Source organism: Musca autumnalis, unplaced genomic scaffold (assembly GCF_047663935.1).
Source record: "Musca autumnalis isolate F117 unplaced genomic scaffold, ASM4766393v1 scaffold_2, whole genome shotgun sequence".
Lineage (NCBI taxonomy): Eukaryota > Metazoa > Arthropoda > Insecta > Diptera > Muscidae > Musca > Musca autumnalis.
Genome location: NW_027411755.1, coordinates 105,539,867 through 105,561,057, shown reverse-complemented (window position 1 = coordinate 105,561,057; position 21,191 = coordinate 105,539,867). Strand labels below are relative to the sequence as shown.

Genomic DNA, 21,191 nt, shown 5'->3' with positions numbered 1-21,191 from the left:
TGTCTAGAGTTAGAACAGAAGGTCTACTTAGGAAAAAATTTCTGGAGGGCCTTCGATATAGACCCTGACATTTTGTAGGTGGCACAGATCCAAATCGAGGAACCTGCTGAAATTAACCCCCATAAGATGCACACGTTGGAACCAGACCAACACAAACCTTTGGATTACATAGTTTTAAGACAGACTAGGTTGCATCCACCTTGAAAAACCGTGAAGTAAAATTAATTGGATAAACATTATCCTTTATCTCCAGCGGTCCAGGAAATCGATACCATGTTAGTTCTCAAAGTCATCGAAGAGAGCAATAGTTCTCGGAGCAACCGCACCACTGTGGTTCGTAAACCCAACAAAAATACGTTTTGTCTCGATACCCGCAAGATGAATGCTCTGACCATCATGGATGCATATCCCTTGCAGAACATCGATGAGATTATGAGCCATATAGACCAGACGTACTTTATAGGCAGCGTAGATCTAAAATATGCCTTTTGGTAGATTGAACTGGAAGAGGAAGCCAAACCGTATAAAGCTTTCCTGTTCAAGGGCGGCTTCATTACCAGATTCGACAGATTCGAGTAATGCCACTTGGTCTATGCAGTGCAGCTCCGCAATTGTGCAGATTTGTGGATAAAGTCATTCCACGTGGACTCAAATCCAATGTCTGTTTACCTGGATGAGTTGCTCATAATCTCAGATGAATTCGAGACACACCTAAAGAAACTATAGAAACTATACGTCGGTTTTATTGGAAAATACAGTTCTAGCAGCAATGCGATACTTCAACAGTGACCAGAGGGAATGGGATCAGTATCTCTCTGATAATGAATGCGCCCTCAGGTCATCCACCCATTCGGCCACGGGCGTTACCCCGTTTTTTGCACTATTCGGGTATGAAATGTTCACCAATGGTAATGATTACAAGCTAGCTAGAAAACTAGGATCCATTATGGATCACCATATTGAACCACTTGCAGAAGAGGATAAACTTAAACCATAAGGAAAATATGCAACGGAGGCTTCACGACGCTTATGAAAAAAGAGCCAAAAGGTACAATGTTAGGGCTCTGGTGGTAAAATTTGTTCCCGGATAGGAAGTGTATCGGAAAAATCATGCTCTCAGTGATTGTAAAGTAAAATAAATGCAAAATTCTGCAGAAAATATTTAGAACTGTTAAGCCTATTGGGAACAATTGGTTTTGTTAAGTACAAAGGTCGTTTTACAACGTCACGTCTCCCCTTTTATTTCTACGCGCCTATCGTTGGCTCTAAATTGAGGTAGAGCACTTGGTATTTCGACGAGTAAGTTTGTTTACGAAAACCCGCCAGGAGGCGGTTGAAGCCTTCAAAGCCCTCAAACATGATTATGGAGTTAGCACCGTATTATTCCAAAACAGTGATGATGGGAGTGAAAACCCCATCGCATTTATTTCTCAAAAATTTAATCCGTCCCAGAGAAACTATACTGTCAGCGAGAAAGATAAGAGTTTTCAGAAACGGTGTCGAGATGATAAAGTTCACCGTCTTGATCGACCATGCAAGCCTCAAGTGGCTAGAGGCCCTCAAAGACTTGAGTGATCGCTTAGCACGCTGGTCGCTGCATTTGCAAGCGTATGGCTTCACCATCGAGCACAGAACAGGGTCTGATAACGTGGTGGCAGACATGGTTCAACATCACCCACATATTGATACAGGAAGCTCATGACCGACCCAGATTATGTCAAAAGTTCTTCTGGCCTAATATGGTAAAACAGGTTCGGCATTATGTTACCAATTGCCAAACCTTGTAATCAGACTAAGCATCCACCCAGTGACAACAAAGTTGAAACAGAAAGGCCATTTCAGAAACTATACGTCGATTTTATTGGAAAATACAGTTCTTGCAGCAATGCGATCATATTTCAACAGTGACCAGAGGGAATGGGATCAGTATCTCTCTGATATTGAATGTGCACTCAGGTCATCCACCCATTCTGCCAGGGGCGTTTCCCCGTTTTTTGCACTATTCGGGTATGAAATGTTCACCAATGGTAACGATTACAAGGTAGCGAGAAACAAGGATCCATCATGGATCACCATATTGAACCACTTGCAGCAGAGGGTAAGCTTAAAATCATAAGGAAAATATGCAACGGAGACTTCACAACCCCTATTAGAAACGAGCCAGATTATAGAATAATATAAATGCTAAATTCCGCAGAAAATATTTAGAACTGTTAAGCCTATTGGGAACAATCTATATGCCCTTGAAAACCTGCAAAGCACCTCAATTCCAATTTTTCATTCCAAAGACATAAATGCATGGATTGACCGCATCATGCAATACAATCCAGGCAATAAAGGATACGAAGACAATGCAGGGTAGTAAATATCTGTGCCCCCTCCTCAAGAGGACGACATTAATTTGAAAGGTATATAGAACGAAAAGTTTCTTATTAATAGCCACGACACCATGTCAGATGATGCGAAAAATTAGTTATCTACAACGAATCTTGTAGAAAAGAAGAGAATAATAATATCTTGACGAATGAAAATAAGTTGCATATATTGAAATATTTTCCGTTCGAAATAAAACTATCAAAACCAAACATGGAGTATACCAAAATGGTCGCGAGGACTCCCTCTTGCATTTGGCGTTGAGACTTTTATGTACGTTTGTATATTGTGGCTTTTAGAGCCTATTTTCTGTACTGACCACTAGTTGGAAACCAGAAAATTGGAAACTTTGTTCTACGAAAAACTGGCTCGGAACACGAAGAGTACACTAAAATTCTTGCGAGGACTACCTCTTTCATTTTGCGTTTAGACTTCTGTGTAATTTTTTATATTATGGCTTCCAGGGTCAATTTTCTGTAAAAAATTTAAAAAATTTAAAAAATGCTGGTGAGGACTCCGTCTTTCATTAGGCGTTGAAACTTTTGTGTTCGTTTTTATATTGTCGATTCCAGGGCCAATTTTCTGTACTGACCAGCAGTTGGAAACCAGAAAATTGGAAACTTTGTTCTACGAAAAACTGACTTGGAACATATGGAGTATACTGAAATTCTTGTGAGGGGTCCCTCTTTCATTTGGCGTTTAAACTTTAGTTTAATTTTTATATTGTGGCTTCCAGAGCCAGTTTTCTGTATTGACCGCCAGTTTGAAACTAGAAAATCGGAAACTTTGTTCATTTTGGAACACCAAAATTCTCAGGAGGACTCCCTCTTTCGTTTGGCGTTTAGACTTTTGTGTTCGTTTTTATATTGTGGTTTCAAAAGCCAATTTTCTGTACTGATCGCCAGTTGGAAACCACAAAATTTTAAACTTTGCTCTACGAAAAACTGACTTGGAACACACGGTGTAAAGGAGCCGAAATTGCGTTTCGAAAAAAAGAGAAATAAATACACGAACGTTTTAATTTTCAAATAATAAAAAGCAGAAGCTTTATTGAGTAAATAACTAAATAATTTTAAGCAAAAAAGGGAAAAGTAGCAAGTCGATCAGATTACCTGTGTTACGGATGGCGATTGAAAACGAAGTCAATAATAATGCCGAAAGGTCGCGTGGGCGCACAAACAACACTCGTCAGAAAACTCCTAGATGACAGATCAATGTTGTTATTAAAAAGGAGTACGCAGTTTTCTAACGAGCACAATGAAAGTAAAGCGAAAAGCGAGCATTTCCAAACAATGCAGATTTAACTGAAATATATTAATTCTTACTGGAAATAGTGCAAGTTCAATTTCAAAATTATTTTAAGCCACTTATATTTCTTGCTTGATACTCTTTGTTAAAAATTTGTCGACCTGAAATTCATTAACTGAAATATTTTGCATCTAATAAAACAAGTGGAAATGAATACGCACGATGTTTTGATATTCCTTAGATTTCTCGTACACTCGTGCGTGTTCAAGTTGCAAATCCTTTTGTTTTTGCAATTTTCTTTTTTTAATTTTTAATATTGGTTGGTGTACAAATTGTTCTGTTGTTTATCAGTAAGTAAGCTAATTGCTTGCTGGTTTTTGCTGTACGTGTACAGTACAAAATAAAACGATTTTGCCGCGGCGAATACAAAATAAAACGATTTTGCCGCGGCGAATACAAAATAAAAAGAATTCGTCGCGGCAAATACAAAATAAAAAGAATAAATAAATCATTGCATACTTTTAGAACTTTTAGGCTATAAACTTGTTGCATCTCAGTCAATTCACTTACATTTATTTACAACATTTATTGTGCTGCGGTTACAAAAGTTATACACTTTTAAAAGTGAAGATGACCACGGAGGCTCCCCGGACTTTATGTAAAGCCATATTTTATTTACTTTTGCAGTCATGACATTCTTTTATAAGGAGACGATGAATGGTCGGAATGATTTCAATTCCGTAATTTCATTTCGATCGTTTTTGTTTTAGCTTCTTCGTTTTTGTAAAATCGGAAAACTTTTAGTTTAAATATGGTAATAAATGTAAATTTGTTAACAAAACTACATTTTTATTATTTCTAAGAGCTTTTAGAGTGGCAAATTTAAAAAAAATAAAAATACAATACCATAACGAAGTAACGACTTTTGGCATATCTTTCCTTTACCGAATTATTCGAAAAAATATAAAATTATTACCACAGATTATATTTTCCTGGAAAAGTCTCAACTCTCTTTCCGTTACATTTGGTTCTCTAGAGCAGAGTAAGGCAATGTGACTCACGTGAGCGTAAATTTACTCTCGCTCACAACTTGTGTAGACTCTAACTGGTGGTGAGCGAGAGTAAATTTACGCTCACGTGAGTCACATTGTCTTACTCTGCTCTAGAGATCCCTAAAAAGCAAGTCGATTTGTAGATCCCTACGTAGCGCTATCATTTCTTCCCGAAATAAAAGAGTATAAATTTCGATTTTTCTTTTATAAAATTGAAAATAATTCACGAAAAGAAATTCATAAAGTTGTTGGGAAGATAACTCTGTGCTACAAAAGTTGACAAAAGTTTTTTGCAGGGGTTCTGATGCATGTATTCAGTTTTGTGGGAGTCCATGGAAGACGAAAATACCTTTGGTTTCATTGGGTCACTTCGATTTTTGATTTTATAACGGTAAATGTAGTGAAAAACTTGGTTTCTTGGATTTTCAACTTAAAACGGACATAACTTCTTTTTTCCACAACGGACTTTTACAGCTTATTTTGTATTTAAATGGTGAAAAGCATATTTTAGTTATCATTTGCAACTTATCACTAACCGAATTTTTGGTTCTGTAGAACAGATTGGCGAAAACATTAAGAAATGCAATGTGAAAAGTTTTGTGAAATACGGACTGGTTTTTAGCATGGCTATGAAATGAATAACAAAGACTATATATTTTTTTTATTTGTGCAGCGTTTCATTTGAAACCTATAAAAGTAAAGACATACATATTTGTGATACTGTTTTTTACAATTTAGAAGTCATTTTATAAGAAATACATAATTGTTACATATACAAAAAATTCTAGATTTGGATACAAATATTGATATTGTTGAAAGTTGGATAACGGGGTGCCACTATAATTACTCTAATTGGACTACTTCAAATGAAGTATGCTGGAGACAAATGAATTTTGACTAACTGCATATGGCCTGTGTTTTTTGTGTCGGCTTCTGTATTGGCAGGAATAATTTAAATTCTGGAGGAAGCTCATCTTCAGAATAAAGTCGGTCCGAAAAGTAAACCCGACGAATTCGACAATTCGCATGTATTTGTACCCTTAAAGTTTCAATATAATTAGTACCGTAAGCCCGTCTCGTAAAATCTGATAAATTGAATTGTATTTGATTCCAACCCTCGTCTAATCGCATTGGCATTGTACAAATAAAGGGCTTCACTCGCGTTGTCGACTGGTAATTGCTGGCACGGAAACGTCTTCGAACATTCTTATCGTCAAGTACCTGTGGTCATCGAAATTAAAAACTATAATTAGGTAATATTTAGGCACAAGATGAATGTAGTGGCTGGACTCAGAAAATTCTGGAATCTTGTCCACAGGTAGGTCTTGGAATGCTGGTTACGCCAATATATAAATCATGTGCGGGAAGTCCGTATTTTCCGAGATATAGACTTCCAAAATTCCGAAAAGCCCATGATTTTTGACAAAAAATAATTTTGAAAAAAATTATGATCGCGTTAGCCCTGTTTAGTATCCCGGCCGAAGGCCGGCTATTTTCCACATAAATATAATTTTTGGAAACTTTCTGTGGGAAAAGTTCCAAATCTAGCCACTACATTCAACTTGCTCCAATATTTAAATTCGTTAACTACTATTTACCTGTACTTCGAAGGTGAAATATTTTTTTACATTCTTTATAATCATAACCAAAAAAGGCAGTTTAATGCCCAAAGTTTTTTTGGGGTCTGCTGGACATGTTATGAACGTGGTACTCACATTTGTACCCACAATTTCAAGAACCAAACTTTGTATATCATTGTCGGTAATACGCTTGATATGTCCATTCCTCACTTTTTTGTCCCAGATTTGAAGTGGCTTACTTCCTATACTGTAAAGCACAGAAAGGAACCCTGATTGAAAAGTATTCTTGAACATACTGGCTTAAGGGAGACAAAGATATATGTCATTGGACACAAAACTCAAATTTTGCACCTCTCTAATGTATAAACAGCATTTGTTTGAAGCCTAAAATTGTTTTAAGTTGTTCTGGTTGCCATGTATCAAATAGAGTTGCTTAGTTATGAATAAATTAGTTCAATAGAACGATTCATTAAAAACAGCATAGGAACTAGGTCAGTCGATATTGTCCACTATATACCCCCGTTTACACAAGCAAGTTCGAAAAATACCAAACACTCACACATATTAGCTCTGTTCCAGTTCGAAAAAAAACCTATGCTTGGTTTACATTTACGAAATCCACTCTATTCCAACTGTCAATTCCTTTGCGCATACGTAATAATACAAGTTTCGACTATAATAGCTATGTTCCTTTACGTTCCAGAATCTTCAAGTTCTACCAAATTTTACTCGAAAAGCGTTCCTTTACTTCAGACACAATACAATTCATATGGGAGCAGAAATAAAGGAACAGACTAAATGTACGAACATGTACATGTACACCCAGTATTTTAGGGTAGTTAGTGGTCGGAATCAGTGCACCATCGACCAATATGTTCAGTGGGAGCCTCATCTCAGCCGTCCACATATGTCATCGACGATTAGACCCGACGCCCAGATCGTACAATCATCTGCATACATCATGATCTCTATGCCGTCTGTAGGGTGTGGAATTTCAGAAAGGTAGAGGTTAAACAGTTCCGGAGATATCACCCCTCCTTGGGGAACTCCCTGTTTCACTCTACGGGTTTTGGACTTCTTGTTTCTGAATTCTACAAACGACTGGCGTCCACACATATAGTACACACATGTACACACATGTACTTTAGAACACGTTGTAAATAAACTTATATGTATTTTTCTATCTATCCCCCAATCCTGCAAAATATATCCGTCCCAACAACAACGTAACATAAAACCAAAAAATAAGTGCAAAAAATATTTAAGTGAGATGACTGCCCTGTCAAAAAGAATACAAACAATAATTATACATTCTAATGGCCATGATAAGGGAAACTCCAGTCACCTTGATCTGGTTGAGTTTTTGAAATATCGTGAAGAGGCTGCAGCGGCTTTTTTGCAACAAATATGCGCATTAACATGCAAACCTGGTAGCATTATCATAAAATAACTTTCATTTAGGCATACTAATAATCTAATATGTTTCAAATGCTCCTCTCCACCAACACAATGGAATGGAGGGCAGTTTCAGTTTTTCACATCGTTTCAAAGTTATATATTCCTTACCAATCGTTTTGTAAGTTCGGTAGCTTACAAAAGAATTGGATGCGCGCACAATATGTTTTCTTTTAAAATTCTGTTTAAGTTAAATATCTCACATAAATTGTAAATTTTTCGGTCATTACTCTTTACAAAAAAGTAGACATATTAGGGGGACATTATGAAGTAAATAGCCACATTTTCGACCCCAATTGTCTTCCTTTTAAACAAAAATAAGTTAGAGACGTCTATGAACAAGTAAGGCTGAAATGATAATCTATTACGACGGTGTTTTAATGGATTAATTACAAGGAGAACTACCTATTCGTATATGCCATAGACCCCTATTTCGTAAAAATCTCTTGTAATAAAAATTGTCGATTGCTATTTTTTTAATTTATATCTTGGACTACTTTTTTCGCGATCAGCAATTCATATACATATTGTAATTGGCTTTCATGGGCCAGATGGGTTCGAATTGCGAGCTAAATACATTGAATTGAATTATTTCGTATCAATTCAAAAATAACTTGAATGTGGTCATCTTATCTACACATATCAGTTCATTCATATTTACATTCATACCTGGCATTTTTGTATTTTTGTTTCCGTTAATTTTGTTTTTGTTGCTGTTGATGTTGTTGTGGCCCTGTCTTATTCATTGAAAATAAAACTCAAAATTTCTTCCATCTTTTTTTGGGATGTTTTTTTATCTACTTTGGTCCATTGACCTGACTTGTATAATGCCATACAAAAGTTGTTACGTTTTCTTTTATAAAAATAACACCAACTAACAAACCAACATTAAATTTTGCTGCAAATTTTGACCTTATTTTTTTCTAATATTTCATTCTTACAACAGTCAAATGAATATATTCAATCCGTGGCTCGTTGCCTCCAAATGATGTTGCGTATTGATGAATATCGTTTTGCTTTCGTTAGTGTTGATGGCATCAGTACTTTGGTACGCATTTTGTCATCTCGTGTTAACTTCCAAGTAAGTAAAAAATGTGAAAAAATCCTATTCATAAAGCAGACGTTTATTTGTAATTTCTATTATAGGTCCAATATCAATTGGTCTTCTGTTTGTGGGTTTTGACCTTCAATCCCTTGTTGGCCACAAAAATGAACAAATTCACTGTCATCCCATTTTGGCTGATATCCTGAACGATTGTGCCAAGGAAAAGGTAAACATTTCTTATTAACTTCAATTATTTATTAACTTCAATTAATTATTAAATGAAATATTTCTGCTCTTAAAGGTTACCCGCATCATCTTGGGTGTATTCCGCAACTTAATTGAAAAACCAACTGATTCCCAAGTTGCCATGGTTCAGTGCAAAGTCTTGAAACAATTGTCCATTTTGGAACAGCGTCGTTTCGACGACGAAGACATCTCTGCCGATGTTGAATTCTTGACAGAAAAATTACAAAACTCTGTACAAGATTTGTCTTCATTCGATGAATATGCCACTGAATTGCGCAGTGCCCGTTTGGAATGGTCACCTGTACACAAATCTGCCAAATTCTGGCGTGAAAATGCCCAACGTTTGAATGAAAAGAACTACGAATTGTTGCGCATTTTGGTACATCTCTTGGAAACCTCCAAGGATCCCATAATTTTGTCTGTTGCCTGCTATGATATTGGAGAATATGTGCGTCACTATCCCAGAGGAAAACAGTAAGTTGAAAAAATGCTATACAATTATTTGTATTCATTTATTGAAATAAAACATTTTTACCTTTTTAGCGTTTTGGAACAATTGGGTGGTAAACAAATTGTGATGCAACTGTTGGGCCATGAAGATCCCAATGTACGTTATGAAGCCTTGTTGGCTGTACAAAAATTGATGGTTCACAATTGGTATGATTAAACTATATATTACTTTGTTATATAAAACTAATTTTTTTTCTTCTCCACCATTCCAGGGAATACTTGGGCAAACAACTTGAAAAGGATAATGAAAATCAAAAACAAGGTTCAGCTGCCATTAGCGGCAAAGCTTAAGTATTATTGCATCTAATTTAAAATTCCCACTTAATAATAAACAAATATACATAAACAATTATAATGTTATTAAACTATAAGTAAAGGAAAAATCGTGTATTAACAACTAATTATTTCACAGAACATGTGCAAATTGTATTATGAAAACTAACCAACACTGTATATGACTAGAAGACAGTCTTCATAAACGACCAGGAGAAGTCTTTATTGACTACCAGAAGAGAGTCTTTGTAGACAACCAGAAGGGAGTCTTTATAAACTTCCAGAAGGGAGTCTTAATAGACGACCATACGGAGTCTTTATAGACGACCAGAAGGAAGACTTTATAGACCAGTGGGGGATAGTTTTTATAGAAAACTAGAGGGAGTCTTTGTAGGTCTTTATAAACAACCTGAAGGAACACTATGTATATAACGGTAAGAATTTCACGCGAATCTACAATGTGACCAGAGGGATCCATTAGCTTGGCATCTGTGCATCTGTGGCAGGCTCAAGATTTGTTACAGGCGGTTACTTCTTGTTGCATATCATTATCCAGGGATTTAGCAATTTGGTCTTGCCTTAGACGTCTTTCCTTTTCGGCCTGTAGGCGTATCTCTTCAGCTTCCAGGCGACGTAATTCTGCCAATTCGGCTTCGCGTTGTGCAGGAGTCTGAAAATGAACGATTATTAAACATTTTTGATTTGAATTATACTTGTTTGTCTACTTACTCTGCTTGCATATTCATATTCTGCTTGCTTCTTCATCGAATTGGAAGAGTTCACCGTCACATCACCACATCGACGCCAATTTGGCAGGGGTGTAGGTGGTTTCTCCAGAAATAGATCTGTTTGTGTCTCTACCGGCCTTGACGACACTAGCTCCTCCAAATATTTGTCGGTCTGTACATCTTCATGACGTCTAACATTCTTTTTACGCAATGCCTGACGTCTTTGTAATTCTGCAGCTTTGTCAAAGGAAAAGATGGGCGAGAGGGAGAGACAGGAGTTTATATTATTTGTTTAGTTTACGCAAAATTTTGTTAATAATAATAATTATTCAAGTCAAATAATTAATAATGCGTCTGGAACAAATCAAAACAAAATCAGATGTTTTCGTATTCCTGTCAGATTTGTTTACATTCATGTTATTCCCGTCAAAACAAAATCAGATGTTTTCGTATTCCTGTCAGATTTGTTTACATTCATGTTATTCCCGTCAAAACAAAATCAGATGCTTTCGTATTCCTGTCAGATTTGTTTACATTCATGTTATTCCCGTCAAAATCAGATGTTTTCGTATTCCCGTAAGAGACCTGCGCCGAACAAATTTGTTGTCGACGGCGGCTTATGTTGAAAAATCGACATTTGTCGTACGAAATTAGTGTATGTGATAGATTTTGAGCTCCTATTTCCTAAAAATAAATAAGCGATGATGAAGAGTTGCCTTTTCGGATTGCCGGCACAATCACAAGCAGCCAAGACCAAACGTTCAAAGTCCAAACCAGACATCAATCGAACATTTATTAAGGCAATCTGTAATCTGTTACAACATTGTCAAAAGTTTTACAAAAATAATTTCTTAAATTTTTCTAGCACACCTTCATTCCAAATTGTTACCCAAAGTATTGTTCAACGAAATCAAGTTTACACAGGAATTCTGGAGGCGCATGGTGGCGGAACAATTAGTTGGGTTGCATTGACTGACGACGGTCGACCTTGACCTTTAAAATTTTTCTAAAATAACAAAGAAAGAAATAGGTTTGCAATTAAAGACGAATGTAATTGGGTTCGAATGGGGGATGGTAGCTGTATGACACATGATGAAATTATAAGGTAGCTATATTTAAAAAAGAAAACATTGCCAAGCATAAAGATGACGGATCTCGTTACACTGAAGAACATGAATTGAATATTTATGAAAGTTATAAAATCCTCATTGATATGGTGCGTATGCGTCCAGTGCAAATTTTGGCTGGCATATTGCTAACAGTAAAAGTAACCTTTGCCGCCTGTGATGCTGTAACTTCCCTGAAACTAATAGATGCTGGTGTGCCCAAAGAGAAATTGGCTCTGTTGGTTGTACCCATAATACCATTACAAATTGTTTTACCGCTCGTTGTTAGCCGTTATACAAACGGGCCCAGACCCATGGATGTTTACGTCAAGGCAATTCCATATCGTATTGTATTTGCTTCCATTGCTTCGATGATTGCCTATTTTACACCTCACATGATTGCTGGTGGTGAAGTGCCGATATATTATTATGTCCTGCTGGTGGTTAACTATGGCATCTATCAAATATTCCTATATTGTATGTTTGTGGCGGTAATGGCATTCTTTGCAAAAATATCCGAAACCTTTAATATCGACTAAAAGTGAATTGGATTAGAAAATGGAGGATACTGCTATTTTCCGATGAAGCTATATTTAATTTAATGTATTCAGATGGTAAAAGACGTGTACCAAGTGGGCAACTGTTAAATCCTAAATATTGCTTGTTGGTCGTCGTCGACTGAATAAGTCGACGTCTACCGTTCTTTTGTGAATCGTTCTTTTTCTAATTTTTAAACTTAAGCGATTTTGTACTTCACCAGAGGAGGCTGTAGTATCATTTTCGGATGGATATGAACAATATCGGGTAATGTTTTGGTATAGCATCCTTATAGCGGAACCTTCCGATCTTCGGTATTTTGAATTTTTTATCGACGACCAGCATAAAAAACCTTTTCCTACTAAATTAGCTGTAATTTGGTACTTAGGGTTCCTAGTGGTCACAAAACCTATCCACCAAAGATCGTTGTCCTAGGTCCACGTTTGGGTATAGCCCCCATATAGCGATAAGTTCGGATTTTCAGTATTTTGAGGATTTAAGCTAAATTTTCCGAAAATCAATTATTTCGCCTGCAATAATTAATTATTTAGAATCCTTTATGTCTAAAAGATGTGATTGTGTCATCCAGAATAGAAGAATAGAGGAGGCCCAACGAAATATTGATTTCAATGGTTTTTGTTATACTTCAAATAGGGGGGTGCTTTAGTTTTGTCCGGTTACATTTACGACCTAAAATGATTTTTGAATTTTAACTTTTGTTTATTACATTCTGAATACATTCTGATTGTGTTTTCTATTAATATGGATATAAATAAAGAAAATGAAAAATACAAATAAAAATTACAACTTTGTTTTCTTAAAAAAATTTTCATTTTAAAAATATGTACTGAGGGGGTGCTTTAGTTTTGGCCGATACTGTATGTACAGACGCTGGCCGGAACATTGGTTTTGTGTTGTTCCGGGTCAATCCGGTACGAAAGAACCCGCTGCCGTGGGATTGAACAGACTAAATATGTGTACACAACTGTCTGCAAGTTAGTTGCATGTGTTATCTCCGGGATAGTTCACTGACAACATGAGATATTTTCGATGTTTCATTTCAAAAAATCGATAGCTAATATGGAAATAAAAACGTCGGAAATGTCTATGCTTTTGTTGGAATTTTGCACAAATACTTCACAGTAATAAAAAGGATATTATAAAAATACAATTTAATTATCCGAAAACTTTGTACGTGCGACCACGGACTTATCTTTCTCACATCGACACCCATCAAAAAGTTTGCATCCGCGGATGCAGTTAAATCACTAGAACAATTGCCACTGGAGTACATCTTTTCCTATGAATTCACCTATGAATTTTACAAGAGAGCGCGCAGCTAGGATGCACTCCATTTTGCTTCCACGGCACACAGCTAGGATGCACTCCATTTTCGATCCAAATCACAGCCTTTGATGTAGTGTTTTGGATTGATTTTAAACGCAGTCTAAAGATGTTATAAAATACAAGCCATGGAAAATATCCCAAAATAAATAAAATACATTGCTTATTCGTGTAAAACAAGAATATTAACTTTATTACATTTACACAAATTATAAAAACTCTCCATTAAATTTGTTCGTAACTAAGTTGACTTCCTCTACTCTGCTTTCTATGACATCGAAATTGATATGCTTCATCATCCAAATGGTTTTTCATTTTTCCTCCTATTTCAGTTCAGATTTCCGAAAAACACCAACTCCACTTCAAAAATAATTTGCGTCTCGTGAATTACAGCAATGTTCATAACTTTAGTTTGCATTTCTTTATTTTTTATAAAACAAAATCTTAGACTTTTAACACTCTTTCTTGTATTCAGAAAAAAAGACTGCGACTGTAGGGATAAAAAAATAGGCTTGCTTGGCTAGAGATCTCTAAGAAAGTGCTTCCAAAATGTATCGAGCGCAGTGCATTTTCGTAACTCCGTGTGGACTGCATCGAAAGATGTATTGAAATCATAAATCTGCATTGCACTACTTCCAAACTTTTTTGCTGGGCAACACCGAAAAGACGCTTATAGCTGGTTTACATTTACAAAATTCACTCGATTTCAACTGTCAAATCCATTGCTCAAACGTCAAATGATATCCAATTTATTTCAGATGAGTTTCCATTTGACGTATAGGCAAAGGAATTGACGGTTCAAATCCACACATTTCGCAATGTAAACCAGCTACTAATTTATATTCATTTTCTCCATATTTATATTAGGCAATTTTCCTTGCGGCAATTGTAAGTTGAGTTTGTCACTCAACGACAAACAATTGCCGCAAGGAAAATTTCCTAATGTAAATATGGACTTTAATAGATTTTAGGTTAGGGGTTTTTAAACCGATAATATCGATAGACAAAAATATCTATCGTTATTGCATTGTTAAAAAATAATCGATATTATCGTTAGTGCCATAGATTTTTTTGTAGCTCTATGCTAGAAGCATGGCGGAATAAGATAAGATCGATAACAATAATCGGACGATTTTTTTTCGAACGTTCCCACGCCTCGCTTTCCCACCCCTGCCGACCTCCCATTTCGTGGGGATCGCGTACACACCATGATCAGCATCATGGTGGCGTATACGAAGGAAATTCGAAAACCAGCTACAGAATCTTTTTCATCAGCCACACCAAACGTCAAAATTTGTTCACTTTAACAATATTACTGTGAATTGCTTGTTTTCCTTTTGTATGTAATTTTATTCACAATAATAGCTGTGTCCCTTTACTTACCTGAGGTTACCATTTTTACCATTTGTTACCATTTTTAACCTGCAAAGCGTTCCTTAACCCCGAAAAGTGGCAAAACTGGAAGCAATTTTTAAGAGAGTGAGAGTGGAGAGAGAGCGAAAATGGCTTTCTCTTCTACCACTGGCTACCAGCAAAATTTCTGCAGGTAAAAAATGGCAGAACTGATTTTTCGACTTTTGTTTGACGATTATTTCACTATGAAAAAGATAATGTTCGAAAAACAGAAGAAAAAGTCGAAAACTAAATTAAAAACTGTAAAATAAAAGACGAAAATTGATTTTTTATGTTTCTTTTCGACATTGCTGCCAGAGTTAAGGCCTGCGTACATAAGCTGCTCTGCCTGATTGCCTTGCTTGGCTGCTTCAATAAAAAAATAAAAGAACAAAGAAGGCCGACCCAATTTCCAACTGATGGCAACCCAGTTCGAAATTTCGTCTTTATTCTATTATTTTTATTATGTCAGAAATGAAGCAGGTAAGCAAGGCAATCAGGCAAAGCAGCTTATGTACGCAGGCCTTTACCATTTTTCCGTTCCTTTACTTTTCTGGTAAAAATGTTCATGAGAGAGCAATTTTGACACTTTTCTCTTTTACCACCCTTACCATTAAAAAAGTAAAGGAACAAAGCTAATGCATTTTGACAACTAGTGTGATAATCAGCTGTTTTTGCCGTTGTACCTGTATTATTGTACAAAGAAAAGTTCATATTGTTACGAATGTAACTGATAGGTTTAAGTTAATTTAGTTTAATTTCCGTTAATTTAAAAATTTGAATTGTAACGTAACGTTTTATTACGCAGTTATTTTATTTAAGCAACAACAACTACCATGTAGAACTCTCTTCATTATTCTAGATGCTACTTTACCTTACATTAATGTGCTTTTATTTTGTTTTACCATAATCATGTAATTATTGTTTAGTTTGTTACTTCTTTGCACTTGTTTGTTGTTGTTACGTCATTACTGTGCTTGTCGTCCAATTGTATTCCCCCATGTATGTATGTGAGTATGGTTGTTCGCTTAGTGCGAATGTGCGTCTGTGTGTTCGCTGCACAGATTCGAGATGTTGCCATATGTGTTCTGGAGGACTCTAGAACAGGGAGACTTTGGGGTATAAATACCGGGGAAATGGCAATGACGGAGTAGTTGTGTTTTAAGCGTTGAACTGAACAGATCGGTAAAAGAATAGCTGCGTGCTAACTAGAGACTTGCTGTGTGCTTAGTAATTAAAGTCGGTTCCGAATAAGTGTAATAAAGTAAATAAAGCATTGTAGAAACGTAATCTAAAACGAACCCTGTTTTACTTGGTACAAATCGTATCGGGGAATAAAACAACGTCTACACGGAGATTAGTTAAACCTAATTCCGTAACAATTGGTGTCAGCAGTGAGATTACGATCATCCTACAATGAAGTTTAAGGATCTGCGAGTGGAAGACTTGAAGAAGGAGCTAAGTAAGTTGGAGTTGTGTTCTACTGGCAACAAGGCCGAACTACAAAAACGCTTGTTGGAAGAGTTCGAGCGCCGTGGAATGAACATCGATGCATATGAGTTCGACAGTAAAGAGGAAGCCGAGTTATCGGCAAAGGGCGAATCCAGCGTTGAGGAAGTTTCGTCGGTAGCTGCCAGGGGTGACGATTTGAAATCAATGCTGGTTATGATGATGCTGGATATGAATAAGAAAAATGAAGAAACTTCCAGACTTATGGCGGAAATGAAATCTGACAACTGTAAGATGTTAGAAGAGATGTCTAGAAAGAATGAAGAAACTTCCAGACTTATGATGGAAATGAAAGCAGAAAATTGTCGAATGAGCGAAGAAAATTCCAGAAAATTAGAGGAAAAGTTGGAGGAGAACTCTAGAAAAATCACCGAAAACTTAATGGCAGAAAATTCTAGGATGTTTGAAGAAAATTCAAGAAACTTAAAAGAGGAGTTGGAAGAGAATTCTAGAAAAATTAACGAGAAACTCGAGAACATCACGATAGTGATTGAAAAGAGAGTAGCAAACGTGGAGGTGCAAATTAAAGAGTTGGATAAAAAGATTCTGTCTGTTGACGAGAAATTTCTGGCCCATGACGAGAAATTTGTGAACCTGGAGAAGAAAATGTCGGAACTGGAAATCAAAGGTGGCCCAGTGAGAGCTATTCATAACACGTTAAAAATTAAGCCTCCAGTGTTCGACGGCTCTACCTCTTTCAATGTGTTTAAATTACAGTTCGAGACAGTGGCTGCTAGAGATTATTGGAACGACAACGAAAAGGCGGTATCACTCCTTATGGCATTGAAGGGTGATGCTGCTGACGTATTACAGAGTATTCCTGCTGCTTCTAGAAACAGCTATGGAGATATAATGGCTGCTCTTGAACGTAAGTACGGTAGTGAACACAAGCAAGAGATCTACCGAATGGAACTGAGGGGAAGAGTCCAGAAGCCAAATGAGACCTTACAAGACTTTGCGGCTGATATAGAGCGATTGGCGCAGCTGGCATATCCAGGAGAGACACATCCATTGGTGGACCGCATAAAGATTGAGACATTTGCTAGTGGTATTCGTGATCCAGAGATAAAATTTGCGACGTATGCGGCACCGATGGGAACATTTGCAGAAACCGTGTCATTTGCCCTGGCCCAAGAAACCGCGAAGATGCTGGTGAAACCTAAAGCTTACAACGTGCGGCGGCTGCAAGTTGAGGACAACAATTCCCAGACCGTTGTCGACCTGCTGAAGGATGCATTGATGCGCGTGAAACGAGGGGCTGCTAGAACGAAAAAGACTTGTTATAATTGTCGTAAAGCTGGACACATTGCACGAGAATGCATATTGCAACGACCAAGGCTCAGATCCACCTCACCGCCTTCAAAAAGCGACGACCAACCGGTGGCCAAGAATCTGGAAAGAGAGACATCGGGTGAATCAAATAAAATGAATTCCGTCAATCACGAGACGCCGCTGGCAGAGGAAGAAAATGATGGTCCCACAATCTCCATAGCCATAGTCCAGCAGAAGAATCACAACTTAACGGTTAAAGGCTTCGTCAATGGTGTATTGCGTACCTTGACATTGGACACCGGTGCAACAAAGTCCATTATTAGACCGGATTTGGTAAAAGGGAAGGTATTGCCATTAAATGGAGTCAAGTTGCGGACGGCCACAGGCGAGACTACAACGGTGCATGGAAAGGCCTACCAAAGGCTGAGTATGGGTAGGAAATCGGTAAATTTCGATTTTATAGTGGCCGATATTGTGGACGAAGTTATACTTGGTGTAGACTTCATGATTGCCTTCGATATCGACCTGGACATAAAGCACCGTGTGATGACTTGGTCCAATGTGGAAATACCGATAAGTGTGGGCTACAACGAGAAAAGCACAAACATCGCCCAAAGGCAGAATCCGGCGAGATTGCTGTCGATGTCCGTACGCTGAAGGTGGAAGCCGCCGACAAATGGCCCGTAGGAAAGTGGAAAAATCTCGCAACGAGGAGGAAAAAGCGAAGATGTACGTCGAGGAAAGGTCCATCGAAAAACGGCCGTACAGCAAGGAAAGACAAGTCCGAGGAAGACCAGGTGGCACTTAGGAAGGTGACCACGAAGAAAGAAGGTATAGCGTCGCGTTTCCTGGAGAGAAAGCAACGTCGTCCAGAAGAGCAAGAGTCCAAAGCTGACGCAGTAGAGGGTACATCTAAATCAGTTGCCACCACTACAGAACGAGAACTGCGTCTAGTCAAGAGGAACAGGCTTAAGCGGGAGGCAGTGTTACCAATGCCCAAACCACCGAGAGGGAACTGTGCCTATTCGGGACGAACAGGCTTAAGCGGGAGGCAATGTTACGAATGTAACTGATAGGTTTAAGTTAATTTAATTTAATTTCCGTTAATTTAAAAATTTGAATTGTAACGTAACGTTTTATTACGCAGTTATTTTATTTAAGCAACAACTACCATGTAGAACTCTCTTCATTATTCTAGATGCTACTTTACCTTACATTAATGTGCTTTTATTTTGTTTTGCCATAATCATGTAATTATTGTTTAGTTTGTTACTTCTTTGCACTTGTTTGTTGTTGTTACGTCATTACTGTGCTTGTCGTCCAATTGTATTCCCCCATGTATGTATGTGAGTATGGTTGTTCGCTTAGTGCGAATGTGCGTCTGTGTGTTCGCTGCACAGATTCGAGATGTTGCCATATGTGTTCTGGAGGACTCTAGAACAGGGAGACTTTGGGGTATAAATACCGGGGAAATGGCAATGACGGAGTAGTTGTGTTTTAAGCGTTGAACTGAACAGATCGGTAAAAGAATAGCTGCGTGATAACTAGAGACTTGCTGTGTGCTTAGTAATTAAAGTCGGTTCCGAATAAGTGTAATAAAGTAAATAAAGCATTGTAGAAACGTAATCTAAAACGAACCCTGTTTTATTTGGTACAAATCGTATCGGGGAATAAAACAACGTCTACACGGAGATTAGTTAAACCTAATTCCGTAACAATATTATTGTTGATTGTGTTTATCTATTTGACCTTTGGTAAATTTAAGAAAATAAAACAAGGGGTTTATTGCTTTCTCATCCCAACGTTTCGTCTTGTTTGGCGACTTCTTCAGGGGACTTGTCTATTTAAATATATAAAAATCACAATTTGCAATCATACAAAAACACCAAGAAAGTACATGAATTAGTAATAATACGTTTATATATAACCGGATTTAACAAACCCACTAGGTTTTAGATGTCAATTCCCTTGCGTATGCGTCAAATAAATCCTCATTAAGAAGGTTAACCCTGCAAAAGGCTATAATAGGTTTGTACGATAATCCAAAAATTTGTACAAATTCGTACAAATTTTTACTGAATACTGTTCGATAACAAAATTATCCAGCAAAAGAGAGCGAGTTTGAAGAGATTTTTGGAGACTTTGGTGACTGAGAATTTGCAAATTTTTGCTGGGAAAATTTGTCCCGTAAAAATTTGTAAGTTCGGCCAGCTGACTTTTAATCAGCTGTTCAATGTAAACAACTTGAAATGTTAACATTTTTGACCAAAGAAAATTTCACAATTTCACATTTTTTTAGATTATAAAGCGTTGTGTCAAATGCAATTTTAAAATATATGTTCTTGTTCCATTTGGTTTAAAATATCAAAAGAAACAAAAACAATTTTCATAATTTTTCGGAAACAGCTGACTTTCTTGCAAGTTTTTGCAAAATGTTGTTCGATAACTGACTACTAATTATTGCTGGGAAAGTTGTCGTACACACCTAATATAAACATGGCCTAATAGCCTGTTTATATTATAGCTTTTTGCCGGGTAATACCCCGTTTATATATATCCGGATTTAACAAACCGACTGGATTTTAAATGTCAATTCCATTGCTTATATTTCAAACAAATCCTGATAAAGAAGGTTAACCCTGCAAAAAGCTCTAATATAAACAGCATATAAACCTTCTTTATGAAGATCTATTGGACACATATGCAATGGAATTGATATCTGGAACCCTGTGGGTTTATTAAATCCAGTTTTATGTAAACGTACTATAATAGTACGTTTATATATAACAGGATTTAACAAACCGACTGGGTTTCAAATGTCAATTCCCTTGCTTATAGTACGTTTATATATAATCGGATTTAACAAACCCACTGGGTTTCAAATGCCAATTCCTTTGCGTATACGTCAAATAAATCCTCATTCAGAAGGTTAACCCTGCAAAAGGCTATAATATAAACATGGCCTTATATTTCAAATAAATCCTCATAGAGAAGGTTAACCCTGCAAAAGGCTATAATTGGTCTGTTCCTTTACTTTTGAAAATGGTAAAACCGGCAAAAGTAGTAAAAGTTGTAAACTGCACCCATATGAATTGTATGGTCTCTGAAGTAAAAGAACGCTTTTCGAGTAAAAAGTGGTAAAACTTGAAGATTCTTGCACGTAAAGGAACAGGGCTAATATAAACAGCATATAACTTACAATAATATTGTTAAATCCTGTTAAGTCCAATTTACATATTCATATTAAATGATTTCGTTTTACGAAATCCTAGAATCAAATGAAGTGTATTTACATCTGTTTTTTTGCGTCATTTGCTTACGCACACAATCGCACATACACACTTATACAATAACACAAACACACGCACACAATATATTCACAGCACAAATGTGTATCAAATAACTTAAATTAATTCCAAAAACAAAAAACATAATTTTTGCAAGTTTTTTAACCATTTATTTTCACTTTTGTTATCGTTTGAGTATTTTTGTTTTTCTACAACACACACAAACAAACAAAG

The 21,191-nt window shown here is 36.7% G+C and overlaps 2 protein-coding genes and 1 pseudogene across 2 annotated transcripts; 2 read left to right on the top strand and 1 right to left on the bottom strand.

Annotated features, from left to right (window-relative positions):
- Positions 1-5,384: 5,384 nt before the first annotated feature.
- Bug22 (cilia- and flagella-associated protein 20) lies at positions 5,385-6,692 on the bottom strand. The gene is made up of 2 exons (XM_073965957.1): positions 6,272-6,692; positions 5,385-5,894 (listed from the first exon to the last, which is right to left on the bottom strand). The coding sequence occupies exons 1-2, from the start codon at positions 6,545-6,547 to the stop codon at positions 5,571-5,573; spliced, it is 600 nt and encodes a 199-aa protein (XP_073822058.1). The 5' UTR covers positions 6,548-6,692; the 3' UTR covers positions 5,385-5,570.
- A 1,953-nt stretch (positions 6,693-8,645) lies between these two features.
- LOC141392355 (V-type proton ATPase subunit H-like) lies at positions 8,646-9,892 on the top strand (the record flags this gene model as incomplete). Its single annotated transcript, XM_073965304.1, is given in 6 exon segments — positions 8,646-8,789; positions 8,855-8,933; positions 8,936-8,979; positions 9,055-9,473; positions 9,543-9,656; positions 9,722-9,892. Coding segments are annotated over 6 exon segments (879 nt in total), but the record flags the coding sequence as incomplete, so codon positions are not given.
- A 1,212-nt stretch (positions 9,893-11,104) lies between these two features.
- On the top strand, positions 11,105-12,954 carry LOC141394381 (acetyl-coenzyme A transporter 1 pseudogene; annotated as a pseudogene).
- The last annotated feature ends 8,237 nt before the right edge of the window (positions 12,955-21,191 follow it).

What these genes read in the sequence shown, in the direction of transcription:
- Bug22 (XM_073965957.1), bottom strand. Translation starts at nt 6,547, where the DNA reads ATGTTCAAGAATACTTTTCAATCAGGGTTCCTTTCTGTGCTTTACAGT. An exon ending in ATTTCACCTTCGAAGTACAG is followed by an intron (nt 5,895 to 6,271) that starts GTAAATAGTAGT and finishes CGATGACCACAG; the next exon opens with GTACTTGACGATAAGAATGT.